Here is a 19,311-nt window from a genome sequence, read left to right as displayed (position 1 = left end):
ACATACACTCTCCTCGACCTATCGGAGTTAACTGCGCGCTTGGTCGTAGCCAATAGACACAGAGTTTCTGGTCCAGGTCCGCCCTTAAGACTGATAGGCATTTACGTAGTCCAATGGAATAGTGTGATGCTAAAGAATCAACCAATACGTTCGAGAGGTGGGTGGAGTGTGGACTAGGGGGTTGGCGGTGCCGTGTCATGGAGGCTCAGTCTCTGAGCAGCCATTGAAGGGGAAGGAACTGCGGGTGTGTGTATGTGTGTGTATGTGTGTGTGTATGTGTGTGCGCGCTAGTGTGTGGACAAGGAGGTGGGGGCAGCTGAGTTACAGTCCCAACTCCTTGGACTCCATTTGTGATTCTCTTCTTTCTCCCCCACACCTATATGGTGGTAGTGGGCGTTTATATTTGCGTTTCTTTTCATTCATTTCCAAATCTCTTGAAATTTTAGGGTAGGGGGTAGTGGGAAAGGCAGGAAAGGGAAAGGGAGGAGAGTAGTAGCAGAAGAGCAGGAGGAGGACATGGAGATGAAGAAGAGGATTAACCTGGAGTTAAGGAACAGAGCTCCGGAGGAGGTGAGATGACTCAGCCCCCACCCCTGCCCCACCAGTCCAACATTCTGAGGGTCGGATTTCTGGTGGTCCTGGTGGGTGGGTGGGGAAAGGTAATAAGTTAACCCCCACCTGGGGTTAGGGTTGGGGAAAATGTTTAATTTTAAGTTTAAATCATTAAAATTCTCTACTTAAAATGGCGAAGGGTTTAAGTTTCTAGGGGCGTTTTTGTGTGTGCGTGGGGGCTTAGTCCCTTTCGGCTTGCTTCCAGTCTGGAGTCCTGGCCTCGTGGGGGCGGGAAGCGGGGTGGCGTGGGCGCTCCGCCGCTTCGCTCCCCTTGTCCCTTCTCCTGGGGGCTGGCGGCGTGGGCGCGACCCCCCAGTCTCACTCGCCCCTGCCGCAGCCATCGCCGCCTGAGAAGTTAGTCCAACTTTTCTGCAGTGCTGCCAACTCGTTTATTTTTGTATGTGGGGGGTGGGCTCCCCCAGCCTCGAGGCCCCCGGCCGGCGGCGTCGCACCGCGCGCGGGCTGGGGTCGCTCGCGGAGTACGTGCGCCGGCTGCGCCCACTCCCCCGGGAAGCGCCGCGCGCCGCCCGCCGCCCGCGGAATCTGGGTCAGCGGCGGGTTCTCGGACAGCGGGTGAGTTTTGCGACTCGTCGCAGTGACCGGAGGTGGGGAGGGGACGTGAGACATAATCCGCTTCTTTCCCTGCGGTGTGACGATATTCGGCATGTCGCGTGGTAGTGGCCGCCACTCTGATTTCGATCCCTGGAGACAGTTTCACAAAAACTCAACAAATGGACCGTTGTGGTTTTGTGCTTTAAAGTTGGGTTCGGCGAAACTAAATGATGCGCTCTCGCTGCTGTCGCTTTAGTTAAAGAGACGGAGTTGGGAGGGGCCACGTGAGGCGGGGTCGCGGTCAACTTTTCGGGGGTCGGGCGGGAGGTGTTTCCGCCTCTTTTTCGCCGGCGCCTCTTCGACCTCACCCATCCCTCCCGGCCCGGGGCGGAGGCGCGAGCGGGACGCGGGCTGGAGGCGACCCCCTTTTTCCTTGGGGAGTCCCCGCCCCGTGTGGGGTTTCCCGTCAGTCGGAGCGGCAGGTCGAGAGAGCGGGGCCCGCGGCCAACGAGGAGCCTCGCGCTAGGACAGCGGCGTAGTCTTGCTCTTTTTAAGCCTCTAAAATAAGCCCTAGAATTGGAATAGAAGGATAAGACATGGAGATATACATATAATATATGTAAATATATATTTAAACTGGGGTGGTGCCTGTGCATACCAGCATAGAGGATCTGAGTCTGACTGGGCTTTCGGGTTCGGCACGCATACTTTTTTTTTTTTGTCTTCTGTTTTCCTGAAATTGGCAGGGGACAGGGAGGAGGAAACAGTCGCTTGCTATCAGGGTCATCCCAGAGAGAACTTGAAGTTTCTAGAGCTTATTCTTAGGGGCTTCAGGAAAAAACAAACAAGATGAAACTTTAAAAGCCATCTCTCAGAAGCACAAGTTTAGGATACTTTTTAATGTTTTGTGTTGGAAAAATGGACACCCCCGCCTCCTGCATTCTTTTACTTAGAGATCGTAGTAATTTCTTTGCCAGTTTTGGGGAGTGCGGGACGTTGCCTTTTTGTAGCTTCTTCCGGTAACGGTCTCTTGCATTTGTATAGACAGTTTACAGAGCACTTTTCGAGTTTGTTATTTACTTTCTTCCTCCGGACACACTTATAAGATGGATTGTATTCTAGAATCCAAATTAGCAAACAGTCTCAGGGCAGTGAAGTGATTTACTCAAGTGGAAGAACTGGTTTTCTGATACCAAATCTAGTAGCCCTCTCACCACTCAGCTAAACTGGGAGTCCGAAGACTGACACAAACTAAGTGTGTGACCCTAGGCAAGTCATTCTTGCTGTGTGGGTCTTGGTTTCCTGTCCTGTCTCTGAACGCTAGGTCATGATGTCCTTTATGGTCACAGAAATAATTATATCAAAGTCATATTCAAATAGAGAAGGTGGCATCCTTGTTGCTAATTTTTAGCCCTCAAATATCTCAAACATATTTTTGCATTGGAGATAGAGAACAGGATCTCCTGCCTCCCCCTTAAGATTAAGTGCATTCAGGCCGACACCAGGAAGTTTTGTTACTACAACTCTGACCTAATACAGGATCCAGCCTACTTCCCTCTAAGAATGGGGAAGAGTCCATTCTATGCTACCAGAGTGACAGGGAGAAATAACATTTTGTCAAGGATGTATTGTTCTGGGTGATATTGTTTGACCTCAATGTTGGAACAAAGAACACCCCAAAACTGGGCTGTTCCAGGAGCTTTCTCATATTTCTTCATGAAGGGTAACAAGGTTTGATTGAGTTATGATGGTATTTATCTTAGTTATCTAATTAACCAAAGATAAGTGGGTTTAAACTGAAAAAGCGATTAAACAGTTTTCTCTCTTCTTTTTTTATTTTTTATAAAATGTGTGACTCAAGAGTTTCTCTCTTCTTAAATTTTAGGGCAGCTTACTTGAATCTTTCCCCAATAGCCCACGTATCCCTTCACTGCATAAATATATGCCCAATGTTGAATGTCCTTATCAGGGTCAGAAACAGATTTCACATGGAACTTTTTCAAAGTTTCGGTGTTTTGGTTGTTGTTGTTTTTGTTTTGAGATAGCGTCTCATTCTGTCACCCCAGCTAGAGTGCAATAGCATCATCATAGCTCACTGCAACCTCAAATTCCTGGGCTCAAGTGATCTTCCTGCCTCAGCCTCCTGAGTAGCTGGGACTACAGCCTTAAGACTATGCCCAGCTAATTTTTGTATTATTATTTTTTTTTTTTTTGAGACAGAGTCTCGCTTTGTTGCCCAGGCTAGAATGAGTGCCGTGGCGTCAGCCTAGCTCACAGCAACCTGACTCCTTGGCTTAAGCGCGATCCTACTGCCTCAGCCTCCAGAGTAGCTGGGACTACAGGCATGCGCCACTATGCCCGGCTAATTTTTTCTATATAGATTTTTAGTTGGCCATATAGTTTCTTTCTATTTTTTTAGTAGAGGTGGGGTCTCGCTCTTGCTCAGGATGGTCTTAATCTCCTGTCCTCAAGCGATCCTCCTGCCTTGGCCTCCCAAAGTGCTAGGATTACAGGCAGGAGCCCACCCCAAAGTTTTGTTTTTTATGCCTCAGTGATTTGAAGCAGGCATTGAACTTCTTAGTCCAAGCATAAATTTAAAAGATTGCTTATAGTGATGACTTTAGATTGTATATTGGTTTTGGGGGAAAATGAAGCAGATCTGTGTAAGAAGATTGGTGGTTTTTTGTTTTGTTTTTTTTAACCAATGGGCAATCAAACTTGAGATTGGCAGTTTTAATATTCACATTTCCAAAATGTAAGACCCAAGTCTATTGCTAAACAGATTGCAAACTAAAGAATCGTTAATGTGTTCCCTCTTACAGGTGACAGAGTTGGTTCTTGATAATTGCTTGTGTGTCAATGGGGAAATTGAAGGCCTGAATGATACTTTTAAAGAACTAGAGTTTCTGAGTATGGCTAACGTGGAACTAAGTTCACTTGCCCGGCTTCCAAGCTTAAATAAACTTCGAAAAGTAAGTTGGCATTAGTGTGCAAGCATCATGATTTCAATGCCAAAGGCTGTTCTTAATATGTCTCATTTTTGGCCAAATGAAATGACCATTCTGCCTGTTAATTAGAAGTTTTTAAGTTAGTAAAGATAAGAAAAAGGATTCTATAGGATTTTGGAATCAGCTCTAATATTGCTTTTGGAAATTTAAATTTAATAGTGGAATTGCTTTATAACATGAATTTAGATTTAATAACTACCAAATATTTTTCTCTGAATCATAAATCCAAATGTTACACAACTGGAGCCAAAGCAGGGATGGGAGCTCATTATATAATATATGAGTTCTAATATATTATTTGGCAGATGTAGATGGGAATTTGCAAATTAACGATTTGTAGTGACAGTCTCTTAAAGCCAGAGAGAATGACAGATGTTTCTCTTCTTCTAATTGTTATACATTTAAAATCTTTAATCTGATGCCTTCACCATTCTTTATTTAACCCCCATGTTGAATATATAGTTGGAGCTTAGTGACAATATAATTTCTGGAGGCTTGGAAGTCCTGGCAGAGAAATGTCCAAATCTTACCTACCTCAATCTGAGTGGAAACAAAATCAAAGATCTCAGTACAGTAGAAGCTCTGGTAAGTGGAACGGTCTTGTTTGTGGACTTGTTTTTTTTGGTTAAATTTTGTGACATTTGTATCTTTTTTTTTGTTTGTTTTTTTAGGCAGAGTCTTGCTCTGTAGCCAGGGCTAGAATGCAGTGGCATCATCATAGCTCACTGCAATCTCAAACTGCTGAGCTCAAGCGATACTCCTGCCTCAGCCTCCTGAGTAGCTGAGACTACAGGGACACACTACCATGCCCAGCTAATTTTTCTATTTTTTTGTAGAGATGAAGTCTTGTTATTGCTCAGGCTAGTCTTGAACTCCTGGCCCCAAGCAATTTCTCCTCCCACCTAGCCTCCCAAACGCCTGCTAGGTTACAGGTGTGAGCCACTTCACCTGGCCTGTATCTTAGCTTTTTAATTTCTATTTAACTCTTGAAACTTGTGAATTTCTTATATTGTGATCTAGACTGTTACTGCTTTCTTTTCCTTCAGAGTAAAATATTCAGGTAAATTTTTAAATCAGTAAGAAATTTATTTTTATCATCAACTTTAGGAGTTGACTATCTAGTTTTTAAATTTCTGGCATTTTCTTAACTTCTTCCCTCTTGGTTATTTTTTGAGTTATTTTATTATTTGCCCCATTATTTCTCAGTATGAGGGAAGGAAAGGAAGAAGTGAAACTCTGAAAATCGTTGCTCTGATTTTTAAAAGATTGAGAGGAGGTTGAAATTGTTGAAAATAAGCTTGTTTGTGGATTTAAGTTGACCATGGTATTGTTGTTGCCTAATTATGTACAGATTCAGTCAACAAAAATATGTTGAGTGCCTCCTTTAAGTAAGGCACTAAGACAGAGGATGGAGATACAACAGTGAACAAAACTAAGTTCTTACTCTTTTGAAGTTTATATGCCAGGGACTAATTAAGAGAGTTGGCTGTTTGATATAATCCTAAAATTCTAAAAATCCAAAAATAATTCTCTATTTAATATATATATTTTCTGGATAATGAATTGAAAAGAAATACGATGATATTTTAAATCTTGAATGTAAGTATTAACTTTACTTTTCCAGCAAAATCTTAAAAATTTGAAAAGTCTTGACTTGTTTAACTGTGAGATCACAAACCTGGAAGATTATAGAGAAAGTATTTTTGAACTGCTGCAGCAAATCACATACTTAGATGGATTTGATCAGGAGGATAATGAAGCGCCAGACTCTGAAGAGGAGGATGATGAGGGTAATCATTCTTAATACTCATAAATGTGTCATAATTATAGCCTCCACTCTAGCCGTGCAAATTAGATTGGGCCTAGATATTTAGGTGTGAGAAAAGCCACAACAAGGTATTAGTAAGACAAGAAAAATTTAAAAACCCACAGCTCTAGCTTGTATTTCTTCTTTCAGATTTCTAAGTTTCATGGAACTTAATGATTATTACAAAATGAAGTTTCATGAAATTTTACATCTGTATAAACTTGTGTAACCACCACCCAGTAAAAGTGGCAACTTCTTAAATAATGCTTTTTTAAAAAAGAACCATTCATAATAGCCTAAAGATAGAAACGGCCCAAGTGTCTATCAACTGACGAATGGATTAAGAAATATGATTTATCATTACTATGTAATATTATTCTACCATAAAGATGGAATAGTGATATATGCTACATCAATGAACATTGAAAGTGTTCATTACAGCATCACCACTTAGGAATATTCTCTGCAATCCTGCCTGGTTAGTTTGATGCAAATGTGATCATATCACTAATCTTCTTGAAACCCTTTCATGTTTCCCTGTTGCCACCAAGACGTACAAGGCCCTTCATTACCTGGCCTCTGTTTCCTTCTCTAGCCTCTTCTCCCTCAGTACAAAATTAAAGCATCTCACCAAACCAAGTGAAAGAAGCCTGACACAAAAGTCCTCATATTGTTTGATTTCATTTATATGAAAAGTTCAGAATAGGCAAATCCATAGAGACAGAAAGTAGATTATTGGTTGCCAGGCACAGGGGGGAGAAGAGAATGTGGAGTGACTGCTGCTAATTGTCAAGTTTCTTTTTAAGGTGCTGAAAAATATTCTCGAATTAATGAATATACATTTTTAGATGTATATTCTAAATCTTCTAATATTCTAAATATTCCACATCTGATCTAAGAGATCAGTTGTGGAATAGTTGTTAGTAATGGGACACTGCTTGTTATTATTGGGTGAAAATTTTTTTACTGTTGAAATGTTGAAAGAAATTTGATGGATAGACAGTATTATAAAATGATGGAATGATGGGCAAGCAGATTTTGAAGTACCCACAAAGTAATGTTTTGATGAAAATCTATACATTGGGTGAATGTTAGTATTTAGAAAACTATACTTCACAAGCAGTAAATTTGAATGTTGTAAAATGGAAACCTTTTTTTTTTATTTTTTGAGACAGAATCTCGCTCTGTTGCCCGGGCTAGAGTGCCATGGTGTCAGCCTAGCTCACAGCAACCTCAAACTCCTGGGCTTAAGCAATTCTTCTGCCTCAGCCTCCCAAGTAGCTGGGACTGCAGGCATGTGCCACCATGCCCGGCTAATTTTATTCTATATATATTTTTAGCTCTCCAGATCATTTCTTTCTATTTTTTTTTTTTTTTTAGTAGAGACGGGGTCTCGCTCTTGCTCAGGCTTGTCTCAAACTCCTGACCTCGAGCAATCCTCTCACCTCAGCCTCCCAGAGTGCTAGGATTACAGGCGTGAGCCACCTCGCCCGGCCTAAAATGGAAATCTTAAAAGCAAATCACCCTGAGATGCTTTCCAACCATTGACTTAAGAATTTGAAGTGATTAGGCAAGGTAGAAAGGATCAACATACTAGCCAGAAACATTTGCCCAGCAATTTGCTCATCTTTTAAAATATTTTTAAAGATGGAGATGAAGATGATGAAGATGAAGAGGAAGATGAAGCTGGTCCACCTGAAGGATATGAGGAAGAGGAGGAAGAGGAGGAAGATGAGGATGAAGATGAAGCAGGCTCAGAATTGGGAGAGGGAGAAGAGGAAGTGGGCCTCTCATATTTAATGAAAGAAGAAATTCAGGTGAATAGAAACTTCTTACCTACACTGAAAATTAATTATTTAGGCATAGGGCTAAGTACTGTAAAAAGTGTGTTTTGTAGAAATCTGAGAGTTGTTTCTAACTTGTGGATGTGCATATATTTGTCTGCCTGTTTTTTTTCTCATTGTCCCCCATATAGTTTATGATTATTTATATACAGATAATATAGTATATAGTTTATGATTATTGTATATAATCATAAACACCTGTTGATTTTACCTTCCAGATATCTTTCAAATCCATTCTACCCTCAGTGGTATGGTATGGTAGAAACATTTTACAAATGTCTCTGAGCCTCAGTTTCTACATTTATAAAAGTGTGATTATACCAATCTCATAGGATTGTTTTAAGGATTTAATAAGATAGTATATATGAAGTACATGGTTCCTGGCACTTAAGAAAACTTAAGTTTCTTCCCCCTAATTATCTCTTGCTTGTACTTTTTATGTAGAGTTCTAGATAGTCTCTCTGAATACAGCATCACCACTTAGGAATATTATGTGCAATGATGGCTGGCTAGTTGATGCAAATGTGATCGTATCACTAGTCTTGAAACCCTTTCATGTTTCCCTGTTGCCACCAAGACATACAAGGCCCTTTATTATCTGGCCTCTGTTTCCTTCTCTAGCCTCTTCTCCCTCAATACAAAATTAAAGCATCACACCAAGCTATTGCCTTTGTATTTGTGTATACATTGTTCAGTATATCTAAAATGACCTTCTACTCATGCTCTCTGATGAACTTTGTTGTCTTTTTTGTTGAGGTAAACAAATATAGTGAAGCATGTAAAGTACATTAATTTTATGTACAGGTCTATGAAATTTTACATTATGTATATAGTTGTATAACTACCACCCAAATCATAGCTCGTGAACTCTTTTTCTGTCCCCAGCCCCCTCTGTTTTTTTTCTTTCTTTTTTCTTGTGAACTCTTAGCTTCAGAAACTCAGCTCTGGAGTTTCCTCATTATTGAAGCTTTCTATACTTTTTCTTAGGCAACCATGCCTTCCTCTGTTACCTCGGAACCTTGATCAGGTTTCTATAGCCTAGAGACACTTTTACAAAAATCAGCCACTTTCTACCAGGTGGTGAGCTCCTTAAGGGGAGCGGCCATTCATCTTTGTATCTCAGCATCTTGTATATTGATTGACTGGCACATAATAGGCTCATGAGAATTGTCAGTTGACTAGAACAAATGATCTTTAGCCCCTGGGAGTTTAGGTAAGTTATTTTCTCCTAATGTTAAATTGAGGTTTATATTCACAATTCATAATTTAAAATCATATTTTAGTATTAAACATAACATCTCTTATTTAGACTAGAAATTGTCAGTATTCTTAGTTCTTCTAATGATTTCTACATTGGTTAGACAGATATCACTGATCAATGATAATTTTTTTCTGATACCATTTTAAATATGAAACTATGGTAGAAAAATAGGACATATTTGCTTGAGGCCTTAGTGAGTTAGGAGTTATATAATAATGAAGAATAGAACTTTAAGTATTTTAAGTATTCATAGAGAGAGTCAACCTGTTCAGTTTATACCAGCATACAACTTGAACATTTTCCCCTGAGTTTTTCTTTATTTGGTAAAATAATAGACTTGTATTCTTTTGTATTTGATCTTTTATTTTCTCTGCCAATAATTCCTCCTTAAGTCTAATTTAAGTAATTTAAAAATGACCTACAACTAACTATAAATGTTTAGGTTTATCATTCCATTGAATATTAGGAAATATTAACCAAAAATTACATGTTCACTCACATATAGAGCAAAAATCTCTAAGATAATACATAAATTATGTCAGTGTAGGGCAAGCAGGTACCAGGAGTTTTCATTCATGATGAGATAACTTGGGGATGTTTAAAACGAAGTATTGTTTTTAGAAGCCAAATCCCAGGAGAAGCTTAAGAGGTTATTGAGATTTAAAAAGAAATTAGAGGGAAACAGAAAGCATATTTGATTAGCTATTTTTTATTTGGGTCTTTTTTTTTTTTTTTAAGAGACAGGGTCTTGCTACCTGTTGCCTGGGCTGGGAGTACAGTGGTTCAGTCATAGCTCACAGCAATCTCCAACTCCTGAGTTTAAGTGATTCTTCTGGCTCAACCTCCCAAGTAGCTGTGACTATAGGCACAGGCCATTGCACCCAGCTTGAGTCTTTTTATTTCTTCTGTTTCAGCTGCTCTTCAGAGGCAGGGAATTAACATGTATAAACAAGACTTTATGTTTGTATAATATATTTCATTAAAAATGGAGGTAGGGTCTTTGGGAAGATTGGGAATTGTGGTGCCTTTGTACTACTCATAGCACAAAGGAGAAAACATTGTATTTCCTACTAATAGAAAGAAGATTATAGTCTTTAGTCTCTGCTATCAAGTCTGTGGTGGAAGCTGAGTTTTTATTGAGAGATGTTGTCTCATGATGTATTTTTTTAAAAAGGGCTTAAAACACAAATTATTAATCTAATTATTAGTCTATTTTATTTAAAACAAAATATCAAATAATAAATGTGATTAGTATCTCAAGTATTTTTTAAAATTATAAATATTTAAATGTCCTCTTTTGTTAATTCTTATAAGTTGGAGATGTTTAAAATGTTTCTTCCACTTCTCTTTTCTTTCCCTTCCCCTCCCCTTTCCTACCCTCCCTCTCCTCCACCCCTCTCTTTTCTTTTATTCTTCTTCAGTTTAAGGCTACAGTTTTTTTTTTATTTTTATTGTGGTCCTTTTTGTGCTATTTACTACCCCATTCCTTCTGCTCCTTGTAGCTTACTGGTATTCTGGTATGAAGATGCTTTACAGTGTTTCAGTTGGCTGTATAAGAATGATTTCCAGTATAAGAATCATGCCGTTTGGCTGGCCGTGGTGGCTCACACCTGTAATCCTAGCGCTTTGGGAGACTGAGGCAGGAGGATTGCTTGAGGCCAGGAGTTTGAGACCAGCCTGAGCAAGAGCAAGACCCTATCTCTTCAAAAAATTAAAAAATTAGCTGGGCTTGATGGCATGTGCCAAAGTGCCAGCTGAAGAAGGAGGATCGCTTGAGCCCAGGAGTTTGAGGTTATAGTGAGCTATGATTGCACCATTGTACTCCAACCTGGATGACAGGTAGTAAGACCCTGTCTCAAAAAAAAAAAAAAAAAAAAATTATCCAGGTTAGTTTCTCAGGGGCTTCTAGCTAAATATTGGAAAATTACGTTCTCTTTAGTATTTCTAGACAAAAATGGGATGTGAGTATTGTGAAAAGGGAAGATTGTCCAAGTTTTCCCTAACTACCCAGTGGTTCTTGGCTTTTACAAATTGGTTAGAGTATTTTTGAAGAGCAATAAACTTGTATGGCATTGGGAGACCGTAGATGGGTTCAGTTTTTTGAGCATATAGTAGCACCTCATCTTTCTGGACCTTAGCCATTTGGAACATAGCCTAGAACAAAGCAGTAAGTATAAAAGGTCTCTGAGCTACCAAGATATAAGTAACAAAAGACATTTTATTTTTAGGAGAGGGTTCAAGCTAAACCTATTTTCTTTTTATATTCAATTCTGTAATAAGCTTGTTGATCTGTTTTTCTGATTCCATAGCAGATTAAAATTGATATAGTAACTGATTGCAAAAGAGGGCATAAAAACTAGGAAAAGAAACAACTCAAAATGGAGGCAAGGGTCTTTTTAAAAAGGAGAAAATCATCCTACATATATTAATAGGCTCAGAGGGAATAGTATATACTAATTGGTGTAATGTTATGATCAAAATGGTATGCATAGGCTGCTCTCTGTGCCGCCTTTGGTGGGGCAGAGGGTAGTTGCTGGCAAAAAAATTAAGAAAAGAAAATGGTGTACCTAAAAAAATGGGGACCATGATCATTCAAGAAAGAGAAAGATGTAAATTAAGTCCAGCATAAAATGGTAGAAGAGTATGCAGTGCACTTCAGAGATTTGCAGTCTAGTTGGCTAGAGTTAAAAAAAAATGGTTATAATGCTTCAAGGCAGTATTTAAGTCAGGCGTGGGGAACCTTTGGCCTTAAGGCCACATGTGGCCTTCTAGGTCCTTACGTGCGGCCTTTTGACTGAATGCAAATTTTGCAGAACAAATCCTTTTATTTTTATTAATACATTTTTATTCACCTTTTATATTTTAATTTTATTTTTAAAATGAACATATTTAAAATACCAAAGAATAAATTAAGTTTCAATGAAATAATCCTCCCAGATTGAATGGCACAATTAGAGCATTAGTAAGCCATGAGGGCTAAATTGATGGCTGCTACGCTCATGATTTAGTTCTAACTTCCCCCACCTGACTGGCACCACTACTGCACAAGGCCGGTTGGTAAGAGTTTATGGGGGTCAAGTACACCAGTCTGTTACCAGCTTTTGGATGGTGCACTGTGTTTCTTTTTGAAGTGGAATTTGTGAGTAGTTGCACAGCTCAACAATATTTTTTAATTCTGTCTGCTTAACAGCCCATCATGTCAAAGAAGACCAAGAGAATGCTGAAGGAAGAAAATAGATTTTTTAAAATGAGGATTGGGAATTGCTATGTTATCTTGTTTCTGTTAAATATAAGATGATTTGCTTGCTTTGTGATACTACAATATCAACATTAAAGAAATTCAGTGCTCATCAGCATCAAACCACTCATAAGGACCATAAATATTTTAAATTAGAGGGAGAGGTGTGAAAGGTTGTATTGCAGAAATTTAAAGCAAAAGCAAAGATGATTCTTTCAAGCAGTAATAAGACCCGGAAATAATGCCACTGAAGCAATTTATAAAGTAGCTTATATACTTGGGGGAAAAAAGGGAAGCCATTCAGTGATGTAGAAATTGTGAAAGAATACATTGTCGAAGTTGTAGGATGCTCAGACCCCAGTAATGTTTAAAAGTACAAACAACTGCCTCTTTCAAGGAGAACCATAGCTGATCGCCAGCATGAATTAGCCTTCAACTTAACAGAACAACGTCATGCATTACTTCAAAAGGAAAATATATATTATTGAGTTGCTTTGGATGAATCAACGGATACTACTGACTCGGTACAGGTTTTATACTTCATTCAGGTCATAGCAGAAGATTTTCTTTGCTACAAAGAATTACTCGCTTTGGGCACTCTTGCGAACAGAACTCAGGGAATAGGTATCTTCAACAGCTTTCAAGATAAATGTGAAGTTGGACTGAATTTGGTAAATGTAGTGGGTGTATATGCAGACGGTGCACCTTCCATGACAGGAAAACATGAAGGGTTTTTTGCACAGATATGAAAGTATTAACAGATCCAGATGCTCTTATTTCTTTTTATTGTATCTTGCATTAGCAAAATCTCTATGTTAAAGCTACTGTTTTAAGTGACACTTTGCAACAAATTATGAGTATTAACTATATTCGTGCATGTTCAGTTTTGTAACGTGCTAAAGTTGAGTGATCAAATATTCAGTGCGGCTTTGCCATACCATTCTAAAGTGCATCAGCTGTCACAGGGACAGGTATTAGCCAAAATTTTAGGTCTGTGAGAACAGATAGTTAAATTTTATGAAGAACAGAATCAGCAATGTGAATTATTGAAGGAAGATTTCTATAGGAATGCAGTATTTCTGTGTGATACGTCAAATTAAAACAACTTGAATATTTCTTTGCAAGGTAAAACTAAGTCTATATATGACATGTGGCAAAATATCCAAGCATTTTGGAAAAAGCTATCTTTTTGCAAAACACTTCTTCACAAGGAAATTTCAGATAAACTTTTTCCCCGGTTAGCAAAGGTCATTGATGAGCAGGATGATATACGTGAGTCATTTGAAGAATACACAGCTGTTATGGACCTATTAATTGGAGAATACACTGAAAGTTTCACTGACTTTGAGAATCATGACATCACAACTCAAATTAGCATTTTTGCCTCACCTAGTTGATAGCACCAAGGCACCTACAGATGAAATTGATTGAGCTATCAGTACATGACATTTTAAAATCATTATTTGATGCTAAGAAAGATCCAACTGAAACATGGAAAAATGTAGCGGAATACCCATGCCTTTGGCAACATGCCCGAAAAATGCTTTCTTGCTTTTCAACCACTTATTCCTGCAAAGCTACATTCTCCTACCTAACTCAAATCATGACACCCTTAAGGTCACAAATGACCGATACCTATCTGGAGGATCAACTGAAACTGCAGGCCTCCGTGCTGCAACCAAATATTCAAATGCTTTCCAACAAAAAGTAGACACAACAAAGTCATTTAAAGGTTAGGTAACTTTAAAATTAACAAATAGTTTTCATTTTTTGAAATTATTAAGTACATAGTAGTAGTTAGATTTTTACAAAGTAATGTATATTTTTAAAGAGATCTAATTGAAGTTTCTTGAATGTGGCCTTATTTGATTACAGTGAAATTAATGCAGCCTTCCAACATGAAAAGGTTCCCCACTCCTGGTTTAAATCATAGCTATCCAGAATAACTTACTTCACAAGAGTTGTAGATCATTTTTTAAATTGTGATTTTTATTGACATTTGCTATTTTGTTGTGTACATTTTTAGATGTAGGAGGAACTTACAGGTTTTTCTAGATAAATATTTTATTGATTGAAAAACTGAGGTCCAGAGAGATAAAGTGACTTATTCAAAACACATAACTGTATTGGGACTAGGACTCAGTGCATTCCTACCTTTATCTGTAAAATAGAAGATCTTGTTTTTAACATTGTCAAAAGTTGGTCTGTTCATTATGATAGGTGGTAGGTGTATGTGACTATTTAAATTGGTTCAAATTAAATAAAAATTAAAAATTCAGTTTTTCATTTGCACTGGTTGTATTTCAAATGCTCAGTAGCCATGTGTGGCTGGTTGTTACTATATTGCACAACACAGATATAGAACATTTCCATTGTTACAGAAAGTTCTTTTGAATAGTGCTGGTCTAAAGCATAATTTATTTTCATAAAGAAACTAGAGATTTAGGTAGATTTTAAAAAGGACATATAGAAGGTAGACAGAGGTTGTCAGAATACAAAATAACCATAGTTTCTTTGTTCTTATTGGAATATATTACAACAAACAGTGAAAAATCTGTGTCATTGTTTATTTATTCTCAAACTGAATATTTGAATTTCAAGGATGAAGAAGATGATGATGACTATGTTGAAGAAGGAGAAGAAGAGGAAGAAGAAGGTGAGTTACACTAGCCATAAACAAATTCTAAAATTAAAGACACAGCTGTTTTTCATGGGCTTTAAAGAATGAGTCTAGCAAGTTATTATTGATCCCTTTGATTTTGCTTTGTTTGTTGTAGAGTGCCTTGAAAGGTATAAAAGTTTTTTAAAGAGTAATTGTCTCAGGGCATTCATTAATTCCATTAAAAAAATAAACAGTTTATAACTTTTGTTTTATTTGATTTTATTTTATTAATTTATTCATTTGGAGACAGGGTCTTGCTCTGCTGCCTAGGCTGGAATGCAGTGTCATGATCATAGTTGGCTGCAACCTCGAACTCTTGGGCTCAAGCGATCCTCCTGCATCAGTCTCCAAAGTAGCTGGGACAAACGGGTGTTCGGCACCACACCCGACTAGTTTTTTAATTTTTTGTAGAGACGAGTCTTACTGTGTTGCCCAAGCTGATGTTTATTTTAAAAACAGTAATGAAGAGATTAATGGAAACTTGAACTGAATTTATTAATTTTTTAAAGGTCTGTCTTTTTTTTTTTTTTTTTTTATTTCAGCTCATCATGGGGGTACATAAGTTTAGGTTATATACATTTTCCATGTCCCACCCATCCCCCCGAGTCAGAGTCCCAAGCGCGTCCGTTCTCATTCTCCAGACAGTACGCCTGGCACTCATCATGTAGTCATACCTCCATCCCCTCCCCCCCCCCCACCTCCCCGGGTCTGCACCTTCAAGCATGACCATTCCCCAGAGGGTGTGCAACGCACTCATCATGTAGGCATACACTCACCCCCTCCCCCCACCCCCCATCCCAGTCTGATATCCAATTGGTATCCTTCCCTGATGTACATTTAGGTGATGATCAGGGAAACCAGTTTTCTGGTGAGTACATGTGATGCTTGTTAGGGCATTATCGAGTTCAACTGTTCCTCTTCTATGGATAAGACTTCACTCTTTCCAAAATGACAGACCTTTCAAAGAAAGAAAGGTCTGTCATTTTGGAAAGAGTGAAGTCTTATCCATAGAAGAGGAACAGTTAGGTCTGTCATTTTGGAAAGAGTGAAGTCTTATCCATAGAAGAGGAACAGTTGAACTCGATAATGCCCTTTTTAGATTTGTTCTTTGGTACTCTTTACCTAGCGCTTTCAAAATAATTGTTAAAATTTACCAACAATTCCACTGATGTCAAGTCCTGTTTCTTGATACGTACTTCATGATTTGGCCACAAGGGTGCATAGCAAACTGTCATTATTTATGGATTTGCAAGTCTTCATCACACAGCAATGGAAAGAAATTCAGAGAGGAGGCTGGGAGCAGTAGCTCATGCCTGTAATCCTAGCACTTTGGGAGGCCGGGGTGGGAGGATCACTTGAGGCCAGGAGTTCAAGACCAGCCTGAGCAACATAGTGAGACCCCATCTCTACAAAAAATAGAAAAAGTAGTCAGGCATGGTGGTGCATGCCTGTGGTCCCAGCTACTGGGAGGCTGAGGCAGGAGGATTGACTTGAGCCCAGGAGTTTGAGGTTGCAGTGAGCTATGATAATGCCACTGTACTCCAGCCTGGGCAAGACAGTGAGACCCTGTCTCAAAAAAAAAAAAAAAAAAAAAGAAAGAGAAAAGAAGAGAAATTCAGAGAGGAAACAATTTTCTTTTGCCATTAACTTTTCACTAAGATCCAAAACTTTGTAACTTAACATATATTCACATGTCAAAATTAATTATTTTACACTTTTCCTCTATTCTTTCAGAAGAAGAAAGTCTTCGAGGGGAGAAGAGGAAACGAGATGCTGAAGATGATGGAGAGGAAGAAGATGACTAGATCATTCTAGGACCAGATTCCCTAATGTTCGTGGGTGTGCAGTAGAGTGATCACATCTTCTTTGTTTCTTCATGTACAATAGCTGTCCCTACAGAAGATAATGTGTAACTTTTTATAGGAAAAATGTGGTTTTACTATTTTTGCCTTATCATTCCAAATAAGATTTACTAGTCTGTTAATGATCATATTGTATGTAGAGAAAAAATTTTTTGACCCCCGATTTGAAATTCCCTAGCAATTTATTTAGAATCTTAATTTTTCTAATGTAAGCTCACTGTATTAGTCATTTTTAGCCCATAATTAAAACATGATCACTTTTACACAGGTGTAGTATGGTGCATTTCACTCATAAGGTTTTAAAGTTATTTATAAATTAACTGAAATTACAGTCAGCTGTAATATGAAATGACAATAGTTTCTTGAATGATGGGTTGATTATTTTTTTAGAGGTGGTGCAGAGATGAATAGTTTGAAGGCAATGAATTTTTTTTTTAGTAAGAGTATTTGAGTGCTTTTTTTTGTTACATAAGTAACTTGGAAAGTAGGAGCAGAATAGTAAAGGTTCTGTTCAGCAATATATTAATAGTTCATGGATTTTGTGGAGGTTCCATTCAGTAATACAGTTCATGGAGTTTGTGGTGACCTATAATATTTTCTTTTTAAAGGATGAATTGCTTATAAGTCCAGAGATATGCAGGTGAGCCCTTTCTTCAGGCTGCAGATCATGACACGCCAACGGTTGTTTATTTTGTTTTGTTTTTAGGTGTGCATTCTTTTTCTCAGCATTTCCTTTATAATCACCCTCCCTTCTTGTTTCACTCCCTTCCCTCTATCTCAGAAGAAAGATAGGAAATTTGTGGATACCTAGGAAAACCTTTTAGTCGTATACCTCAACCACTTTTTCAGATCTGTCTGAGTTTTAAATAAGTGAAGTGAAAGTAATTGAGTATTTTCTGAGCTACAAATATTATTGATACAGTTTTATGCAACAAGGTCTGCTTACTGTAAATCTTTCTTGGTCGACAACATCTAAGACCATATTAGTAGGAAGAAAAAAGAAAAGCAGAGGTTTTTGGAAGCAGCATTAGTGTTTCTTGAAAGTCAGAACAATTGCCTATTGATAATAAGATATTCAAGTCAAATTTTTAAGTTGGCTTCTCGGATGATTTGGATATCACTGTGCAAAGTATTTCTAATTTTCCTGAGTAGAACCTTTAATAGTTTTAAAGCATTACCAGCTATAGCATTTAATTGGAATATACTAGGCAGTAGGAAAAATACTTGAAACTAAATTGGTATTAAAATTAAGATTTGTTTTCAAGTGGATGTCCATTAAAAATAGAAAAAATATTTGGGATAAGTGTGTGTGTTCCCTTATATGGCTACTAAATAAAATATAATGAGTAGACCAGTGCATCTTCCTTTTTGTCATGGATGCTCCATGTTCAAGGCAAATGCTTTTTTAGTCTTGGCTATCTAAAATTTTTTTGCTTTGTTTTGAATATTTGTAAATTTTTAAAAAGTTAGTGTCAGCAAATTAACTGAAATTATGCTTCTATACTGGGACACATTTAAATTACTGCTGCTGCTGCTGCTTTTTTAGTTTAAAATGTATGACTTGGCATTTTAAATTAAAAATTATGAAGTTATTTGTGGAGAAACTAAAAAAGTTGCACAACTGACTGAAATAAAACACTTAGGACAAGTTTAGTAGTAGGGGGATTGGAATCTCCAAAAGACTCACATTTTTCTTCTGATTTTAAAAATTGAAATGCCCTGTTCTAGTCCCTAAGAATTCTCATTGCATACATACTATACCAGATTATAAAATACTTATTTTTAAAATGAAATCTATATATTAACTTTCTTATCAATCATCTTATTGTGCAATCAAAATTAGAGTTCTTTGGTTTGAAAACAACACTTAGAGCCTCCTGATAACTTTTAAGACTTAGTTAGCTTTGTGGGTGGTATTTTCATGCAAATAAGTAAGGGTGGGTTTTATATTTTGTAGAAGTTTTTGGTCCTATTTTAATGCTCTTTGTATGGCAGTATGTATATAGTGTGTTAAGTTCCTTAAGAATCTCTCCTTAAAAACTTTGAAGTTAATACTTTTGTGCAACTGTGTTTTGAATAAAGCCATGACAGTGTTAAAAACAAACAAAAAAATGCAGTACTCTTGATTATTCTTTTATTGTTTCTGTTTCTTGTTTTTTCTGTGACTGCTGTAACTTAAAGTTTTTGAAACTGAATTGCTTCAAATAAACTGAAGATTTGTTATAATGATTAGTTTCAGTGTATAATATTCACTTTTTCAACAATACCTTTGGTGACTTTGAGGGCTTTTTAAAAATAGAAACAGGTTGAAAATTATTCATTACTCATTCAAACACTAGGATGTGATATGAGGCATTACAGTTTAATAGTTTACCTCATCATCTTCAATAGTAACTTTTTCCAAGAATCAAAAAAAATTCTAGGCAGGTGCAGTGGCTCACGCCTGTAATCCTAGCACTCTGGGA

General features: G+C 37.8%; 1 protein-coding gene across 2 annotated transcripts; it reads left to right on the top strand.

Annotated features, from left to right (window-relative positions):
* The first annotated feature begins 159 nt into the window (after positions 1 to 159).
* Positions 160 to 19,078, top strand: ANP32E (acidic nuclear phosphoprotein 32 family member E). 2 transcript variants are annotated; one of them, XM_045544977.1, is made up of 7 exons: positions 160 to 570; positions 3,987 to 4,136; positions 4,635 to 4,757; positions 5,797 to 5,962; positions 7,627 to 7,796; positions 14,924 to 14,978; positions 16,719 to 19,078. In XM_045544977.1, exons 1-7 carry the CDS (start codon positions 517 to 519, stop codon positions 16,787 to 16,789), a joined length of 789 nt encoding a protein of 262 aa, XP_045400933.1. In that variant the 5' UTR covers positions 160 to 516; the 3' UTR covers positions 16,790 to 19,078. The 2 variants fall into 2 exon arrangements, with proteins under 2 accessions (XP_045400933.1, XP_045400932.1); XM_045544976.1 differs by lacking the exons at positions 14,924 to 14,978; positions 16,719 to 19,078 and having other exon boundaries at positions 7,627 to 7,988.
* Positions 19,079 to 19,311: the final 233 nt, after the last annotated feature.

The sequence above is a fragment of the Lemur catta genome, chromosome 3, assembly GCF_020740605.2.
Source record: "Lemur catta isolate mLemCat1 chromosome 3, mLemCat1.pri, whole genome shotgun sequence".
Taxonomy (NCBI): domain Eukaryota; kingdom Metazoa; phylum Chordata; class Mammalia; order Primates; family Lemuridae; genus Lemur; species Lemur catta.
This window is presented reverse-complemented; position numbering and strand designations above follow the sequence as displayed.